The sequence below is a fragment of the Trichoplusia ni genome, chromosome 5 (assembly GCF_003590095.1).
Source record: "Trichoplusia ni isolate ovarian cell line Hi5 chromosome 5, tn1, whole genome shotgun sequence".
NCBI classification, from domain to species: Eukaryota; Metazoa; Arthropoda; class Insecta; order Lepidoptera; family Noctuidae; genus Trichoplusia; species Trichoplusia ni.
The window spans coordinates 468,069-476,621 of record NC_039482.1 but is presented as its reverse complement, the minus strand read 5'-3'; the positions used below and the strand labels follow the sequence as shown (position 1 = coordinate 476,621).

At 40.1% G+C, this 8,553-nt stretch overlaps 1 protein-coding gene across 1 annotated transcript; it reads right to left on the bottom strand.

The window, feature by feature from the left end:
- Positions 1–1,169: 1,169 nt before the first annotated feature.
- LOC113493935 (tyrosine 3-monooxygenase) lies at positions 1,170–8,344 on the bottom strand. Its single transcript, XM_026871970.1, has 8 exons — positions 8,085–8,344; positions 4,573–4,684; positions 4,300–4,413; positions 4,164–4,205; positions 3,260–4,079; positions 2,270–2,396; positions 1,862–2,091; positions 1,170–1,773 (listed from the first exon to the last, which is right to left on the bottom strand). Exons 1-8 carry the CDS (start codon positions 8,148–8,150, stop codon positions 1,599–1,601), a joined length of 1,686 nt encoding a protein of 561 aa, XP_026727771.1. The 5' UTR covers positions 8,151–8,344; the 3' UTR covers positions 1,170–1,598.
- Positions 8,345–8,553: the final 209 nt, after the last annotated feature.

The window sequence follows — 8,553 nt, the reverse complement described above, 5'->3', positions numbered from 1 at the left end:
GCATGCGTTTAACAAGTGCGCAAATATTACGTGCACATTGCGTACGCAATGACCGTACAGGCGGCCGCGAAGCCACGATACATACAGCCTGGCTTTGTTCGAGTGGCGCGGCGCCCTTGCTCGACTTGAGCACAACTTGAGGCCGTACCTCTCCACTTGCCTCGCTTAATGTCAACGCACCGTTAACTACAGAACACTTAATTTTATTATATTTATTTTACAATTTACATCTCAAGAGTTTCCCTATATTCTTATTATCGACAGCAGAACTCGTTTGTCGTATGCTACCTTAATTTACACAATTACTTGTTTTATATTTTGAATGGAATTCGTGTGTTGGTTGTAATGAAATGGACAGTATAAATTGTGTTTTTGGAGAACCATGTTTGAGTGAAGTTGACCCATTGGATACATTAATATCCGGGTTATCAACTAGCAGAGCCTAGCCACTTATTTGAATATGTAAAGAAGTATTTTCTCCGTTACTTTGTCAAGTCTAAAAATTTCCATCAAATTAACTCGTTAATATTTTTTTATCAAGAATATCATAAAAATATTGGGCCATGAAACATATAATAAACTAAGCAAAAATGCACCAGATTCTTTGTTAGCTCGTTACTAAATAACCTTCAAGTAAATTAAAATAAATAAAGCAAAGTCTAGGCCTTAAATAATGTACTTATGAATTCCCCCAGTCACGTCTTACTATTTAGATTTAGGTATATTCAATGTTAACCACTTTATAAAAGAACTGTAAATATATATTTTTACACAACCTACTTAAATGTGAACTATCTTTGAAATGTATTGTTTTCTAAAATTCAATTAATATCTCCTTCTGAAAATCCGATTAGGTTCGAAGACTTGAAAGCGATCGTATTCCTTCGGGGCCCGAACAAATCTTATTACAGGTGTACTCTGAGAGGGCCGCGTCGCCTCTTACTGATTGCTTCGAGCCTTTATTTCATTTTATTAAATCTTACTTTTGAATGACATTTTAAGTTGGTAGGAGTAAGGCTTTCTTATAACGACAATACAAAAATTGATTTATTGTCTAAGAAAATTGCCGTTTCAATATCTAGAGGCTTTGCCACCAAGTCTGTGATGTATTTTGATCTAATGCAATATGTTAATATTCATCTTTATCTTATGGTTATATTGCAGTTTGAAGACTGGCTTCCGTGGAGGGTCGAGGTAATTAATGAAACATCAAAGTTCACGCAAACGCATATTTATTTTTATGATTCATTTTTATATATTTTTGGTGCTCCATTTTTTATTTATTTGTGTTTCATTAAATTATAAATTAATACTAATAATAGGTAGTAAAGGACTCTAGAAACTTACATAGGCTCCGTAAATGGGCAATCAGGAGACCCATGAAGTTTCCAAGACCCGGGCAATGAGCTGGCATAATAAATAATACAATAAGGTACAAAAAGGAATGCAACGAAGTACCATCGGCTGGTTTCCACAATCGCTCACACATACGCTCCACACACGCCAACAACAGTCTTACATCTATTATATCACTAGCTATACAGAATGCGGCAAGGCCGCGTGCAATGAACCATTGATGTGTACTACGGGTTGGGTATTCACTCGAAATGCGAGTCCTTGAGCTTCTTGACGGCGTTGGTCAGGTGGAGCATCTCCGTGTTAAGTTGCCAGATGAGGGTTTCCAGTTTGTCCACAGAGTCGAGCATCTCGACGCGCTCCGTATGCGGGTTGAAGCGCACTTCGAAGGGACGAGACATGGTCGACACCCAGCGTCTGTAACACCAAATTAAGAAAGTGTTAGGATATGGGAAACATATATATATTCTGATTTCCTCTCTAAAATAAATATATTATGACATACCTGAATTTATCTTTGGCATCTTCGAAGCTCTCAGCTACGTAGTAGATGGGTTGGTATTCCTGGTCTTGGTAGGGCTGCACAGAAGTGGATGCGGGTTCGAAAGGTCTGAGTTCCGGCTTGTCACTGAGGGCATGGAGCAACTCTCCGATTGAGGATAAGAGAGCAGCACCGTACGCCTTCAGCTGTTGGTTCTCCTTGCAAAGTCCAAATTCAACGGTGAACCAGTACACCTGAACAAAGAGAATACCGTTTAAAATGCACCGCCATCAGGCGTATTAAAACAGCTATACAGTTAAAATAGATTTCGCAATAGCTGGGCCCATTCACAAAATTAACATATTCGCATTGGCACAAATAAAATGTCACTGTGAAAAGATTAATACTGGGGCTACTAGATGTGAAACTTACAGTAGAGAGCTTTTCGATTTCGGGGTCTGAGGCGCCAAGAGATGCAAGTCCGATTTCTTGAGAGAACTGAGCGAAGCTGGGGTCGGCCAAGAGAGGGATGTGTCCAAGAAGCTCGTGGATGCAGTCACTAGAAAAATAAATATCACTTTGAGTATCGCGCAACAGATTGTTCTAAATTACTGCACAGTAGCACTTCATTTCCAACAAGCCTTTGATTCTGAACGTCCCACTCTACCATTCAAGTTGGAGCGTAATTAAGTTTTGAGAGTTGTCCAACAAAGTTAAAGCTCACGCCAGTATCATTTTCTACTTTTACAGTGGTAAATGCTTTCAAAACTACTGTGCATGAAATTATTAGATTCTCATTCCGTTAGTATATCGCGCACTTATGAATGTAAAAAAATAAATAGCTATTCTTAAAAATACCCCCGAAAAGTTAGGCATAGTTTTCGACAATAGCTCCGTGCGTCGGCTTCACTAAGTTTAACAATATTATCATCGTATTTTATCAGCCATAATTAAACTTTCCTTGAATCATTTAAGTGTACATTTTTTAAATCGCATAATAAATCCATTGCCATGTTCATAAGACCTAAGATTAAAAAGAGACAGATGGTGGGAAGCGACTTTGTTAAAGACCTACTATAATCTAATTAGTTATTTCAATTCAAAAGAAATTCATAAAAAAATGACATTGAATCTAACTCTTTGTAATCAATTACGTAGTTTGTTCTATATTTTGTTTATGATTTTATTTATTTAATTTACATAACTTAAACAAGGACTAATTGCGTAATATTTCCGTAAGAGAGACTTCTCAAGGTAATAATTCAGAACCTAATTAAATGATTGGTAATGAATATTTTAGATGTTTCATTTCAGATTATTTCCGTATTGGCTTTATTATCATAAAATACCCACTACTTGGTTTATTAGTATTCGGAGACGAAAGATGATATTTTAAACAGGTAATCAAGACTTGTTACTTACGGTTCAGGAGTGTGGAAAGGTGAGTTGGCGTGGCGAACATATTGAGTCGATTGGAAAACGCGGAACGCGAGCGAGGCCAGGAAGTCGCGGGCGGTGAGGAGACCAGCCGCCGGGCGCAGCGTGAAGCCCGTGTGCTTGCGAAGGAAGTTGCTCACATCCTCCAGCTGAGGGATGCGGTGAGGTACAAAGATGTCAGCCGCTTGCAGTTTACCGAAAGCAGCTTTGTACTCCTTACAAGCATGCTTTGGCATGAGATCTAACACGGTGTTGAAAACTCGCTGCCAGGTAGCATTCTCGGTCTCCTTGTAGGTGATGGACGGGATGGGGTCTCCGTACTTGTAGCCAAAAGCAATTTCAGCGATTTGCTTCCTGCGCTCTCTGTATTCCTTATCAGCGAAACCAGGATGGTTCATATCCAATTCGGGCTCATACTTGGTCATTAGATGGTTGCAGTTATCAAGATCCGAGGCGTGGCGAGGGAACCACGGGGTTTTGCTTGAAATGTTGTTCTCAGAAACGAGGTTAACTCCAGCGAAAGAGGTTGACTGACGAAGAGATCTGATAAGTTGCAAAAGATTGATGCGAGACATGCTGACTTTGACGAGGGCGTCAAACTGGACACCGGCTTGTTGAGAAGGACGAGTCTCGAGATGCTGAACGCATCCCTTGTAGTTGTCAATGGTCTTCAGAATGCGTGCGAGTGAGCCCATTCCATCTCGCATGCGTAACAAAAGGGCCGCTTGCTGAGTAGCCTGCTCTGCCTCAGGGGATTCACTTGCAGCGTTTTGCAAAATTACTTCCTCTTCGGTCAAAGTATAGTCTGTAAATAAGCATAATTGTTAAATCATGATCAGGGTTGCGGTTACATTTTTTAGTTCTGTTGTCATTTAATCGAAATACTGACCCTCATCAGCTTTGGCATCGTCGTCACCGATATCAGCGTCAGCTAAAATAATCAAAATAAAATAAAAGTAAAAACCAAAAGTTCCAACATAAAATAAAAGAAAGAAATATCACAAAAACAAAAAAAAGTAAATTACCAAGGTGACCATTCTTGGTTTCATCTTGTTGGGTGCCATCTTCGACAGTCGGGGAGTTATCGCCGTTGCCAATATGAATCCCGTCTTGGATAAATTCTGACTCCAAGCCAGAGTCTAAATAACGAAATAATAAAAATAATGAAATAAAATAAATTAACAAATCCATAAAAAAAACGAATGTAAAAACAACTCTCGAAGCAGAACCTGAGCTACGTATTATTAAAAGTTACAGGCTATTGTTTAGCAAATGTGTGTCTATCTGGTTTTACTTACCATTGGCGCGGGCGCGAGCCTCTTCCAGAACGCTCTGTTTGGTCTGTTTGACTACCAGGGTTTCGAACCGGGCGTCGTCTACGAGAGAGCGGCGACGAGACGGGTAACCGTTCTGTAACAAACATGATGAATCGTATTAATAAATTGATCGTTGTTTTCTCTAGGTGACCAAAACCTCTAAAAGTAAAAAGGTATTATGGAAATGTAATTGAAATTTTTCCCGAATCTTTTTCTCTTATATTACCTCGTAAAAGTCTTCCTAGATATTGAGTCGAATGAAAAATGTACTACTGTAAAGTAAAAGCACTAAATAAGAATCGCGTAGGAATGTGGAAACGTCTTCACTTCAGCTCACCGACACAAAGGGACCGAGTCTAAAACAGTTTGATCTTCTAAATCCTTATAAATATAAAGCGGTCACATCGCATTATATTTCATATGAGAGTAGGAATTGCTTTTACGAAGTTCGTAAGCTTATTTCCTGAGTGTGGCCGGGCGTAAAGTGCTCCCATTATTCCCGCCCCGCGACCCGCGCCGGATGCGAAGTCGTGCGACTGAAATCTTTCAAAGGAACTTGACTTTCTGGACGGTTGCGCTCGAATGGAGCCAATTATTATACTCGACAGTTGTCGCTGCAAGACTTCTACTTGTTGCTATGTGATGCTTGCTCATTCATGTCAACACTTAGACAGTAATTATGGGAAGTCAACTTATAATACTTGGAATTAATCATTATAGGAATTTTCGTTGATAATATTGTTAAATGCCTGCGTGCAATCAGTCGTGACCTTTACATATTCGTGTCTAAACGCGGATATTAAAGAGCTATTCAGCTATGTGGGTAATTAGATAAAGTTAATTTCCGCAACTAGTTTGACAATATTGGTGACAGGGTAATTTCCATCGCCTAGTGCTAAGGAGCGGCGTTGACGCGACGGCTGGCCAAGTGCGCGGGCGTCGAGACCTAGCATTTTCCACTAGAGTGGCCGTGCGGGCCTAACTATGTATGTCAAGGGTTGCGCTAATCACTCACTATTGTTACCGAGCCCCTGAAATGCAATGAAGTTGGTAATTACGCGACCTAAAAGCTTTTTTCCGGGGGTTCAAAACCTTTTTTGAGACTACGTGCATAAGTATATACATTAACTTATATGTAGGTAAGTGAGACAAGATTGCGGAAACAATGTCGCGCGTTGTATTGTAATTTTAAAGGTCCGCCTAACTGGAGCGGACAGGACTCGGAATCCGGTTGAAATAGCCTTGGTGTGCCCGAGTGGCCACTTCACCATTCCAATCGGTCGGCGGGTAATTAAGCCAAGCCAGAGTGCGCCGCCCGTCGACCTGTATCCACCCTCGAATGTACTCTACCTATACCTAAAGGCACTTAGTCAATCAAATTGACGTTGCAGAACATCCAAACTGCGGATTTAATTGATTTCGCATAGACGAGGGGGACCCGACGTCGACCATTACGCTGTCTCTCATAGTGTCATTATTCATGTAATATTAGCAGTGTGTTCCAATTAAGCATTGTAAGTATTCGTAACGTCTGTATAAAATAAATTATGTGCAGAATAAATGCGAATTATAAATAAAAAGTAATTCTTACTTGTAATTTCCTTAGCCGTCTTAGACATTTTTCAGTGCAACCTTGTGCATTTATTTAATTGCACTGAAGAACATCTATTGGTCAAGGGCAAATCTAAGTGACCTCGATAAATTACAGTCCGTGATATTGGTTCTGCGTTATGCGTGACGATATGCAATTAATTTCAAAACTATAACAGATACTGATTTTAGGAAAACGCGTTAACATTGTATTTGTTGATCTTCAGGATCGTGGATTTGTCAATCTAACTGTGTCCATCGCGACAGATGATAGTATTTTAACGATCTTTGCAGATTGCAGTTGACTCGGTGAGCGTCGCACTGCCTTGCATTCCGACCTTCGACGGTCAAGGAAATACAATCATTCAGGTGCCAATAATAAAATAATCGATAATCACAGCAACATAAACGCAGGCCCAAGTATCGCACAGCACGTAAATAAATAAAAAAGTAAGATATAATTAGTTCTAATCGCAAAGCACTTCAGACGGAGCATGTAGGCACACGTGGTAATCAAAACAATTAGAAGTTCCTTTTAAGAACTTTATGGAAGTGCATACAAACTCTGACATAATTCGCAAGATTATTTCGCACAAGCTCGACTTTCACTTTGTAAAAGCACGATGGAAATATTTACTTAAAAATACACTCAACAAATTTATTTACGAGAACAATTACGATTCGTTGACGTATTGAATATTCACAATGCTAATAATTCTGCTAATAAACAATGAAGAGGTTGATACAGCTAGTTTTATTGTTATAGACAGTATGCAATGGTGTTCGTGCTCACGATTACGGAGGCTTACACAGTGCTCTTAAGTGGAACAATGACTTATTTAGAACATATTGTTTGTGTTGTAGAATATTATGCAATTTGTCACACGATGATGATTTCCCCGCGAATGTGTCTCCGCGGCATTAACAGTGGATTAATTACAGACCAAAATAATAAAGTCGTGCAGGCCCTGCCTCACGTAATGAGACTCGACTGACTCCCAAGCTTTTACATAATTAACCGGCGATTTTACAAGAGAAAATATACGAAATAAACGTCTGAACTCATCTCCTTACACGTCACTTTCACACGATTTCTCGATGCCCACCGATTAACTATTATTCGTAATTTCGTACTGTGATACTGTTTAAGTAAACGGTTTAAAAGCTCTCAGTATGTTTACGTTGTTATATCGTCTTTATACATGTCGTGTTTATATAGTTAGTTGTGAGATTACCTCGTTCAGTTAATATTGTTGATGTTCATTGTTACGGAGTAGTACAAGGGCGAATTTGACATGAATGTAATAAGCAGGCGATAATGATTACCTTAGATGAGTTGATAATCATCTAACCTGCTACTGTGATACAAACAACTTTGTTTATTTTTACGCGTGTATCAACAAACAGTTTTGTGTTTTATTTCAACAATATTAAGAGTAAAATTGGTGTCTTAGCACAAAATTGTGTTGAATATTAAAGAAACAAATATTTCAATAATTTACTTCTTTGTTTGGCCAGAACACAGTAATTCAGGAATCGTAAGATGCGTTTTTCATTCCAATTATCTGTGCGGCTGTCAGTGAACAAAATTAATGATAAGTTTTTAGGACATCTCAATTAACACTAGTAATGATTTAGCACCAATGAATCTATGTAAGTTAGTTGTATGAATTACAAACTATGTTTTTCACAACTACTTGTATATGATATTCTGATGAGTAAATGATAAGGGTTATATTTTAAATTGCTTTTGTTTATAAGTTATGATTTATGGCTCATCTTGATTTTAAAGGGATTAGCGGAACTTTGATGGGGTTGTTAGCGTGTGTGTAAGTATAAAACGAGCTGTGATCGCGATGCAGGCGGCGGGCCAGGCCCTGCGCTGCTGCAGGCGAGCTCCTCACCTCGATGCTGTAGGACTTCTTGATGGCGAACATTTCGCGGTTCTTCTGGGCTGCTGCGACGGCCATGGCTTCTCACGACACACCACTGGTAATTGAAGAGCCTGAACGAGGGTTCACTGCGCGATTAGCTAGCGTATTGTCTGCGAGAGCTTTTTGTCTCGACCACGGGCTTTGTGCCTGTCTGTCTGCGACTCGAGCTGTCGTATTACTATAGCTAACTAAACTTTGGATTGCAAACAGACCAATGCATGATGACCGTTCGTAAGAACAGTTTAAATAGTGTTAGGCGCGCGCCTCCCACCCCGCAGCGCCTTTCGTCGCGCATGCGTCATGATCCGCCGCCCGCGCGCCGCCCGCGGCCCCCGCGCCTCGCGCGCCTTGCCGCCGGCATCCCCCGGCCCTTGGCCAGCATCATCAGCACCTACTATCCTGCTGTCTTATGACTATACGAAGCTACGGGAGGAAAACT

Bases quoted from the DNA above. Each gene is read 5' to 3' on its own strand.
- LOC113493935 (XM_026871970.1), bottom strand. From the start codon at position 8,150: ATGGCCGTCGCAGCAGCCCAGAAGAACCGCGAAATGTTCGCCATCAAG. The intron at 4,414-4,572 runs GTAAGTAAAACC...TTCGTTATTTAG, and splicing joins GGCTCGCGCCCGCGCCAATG to ACTCTGGCTTGGAGTCAGAA. The intron at 2,397-3,259 runs GTAAGTAACAAG...TTATTTTTCTAG, and splicing joins CCTTTCCACACTCCTGAACC to TGACTGCATCCACGAGCTTC.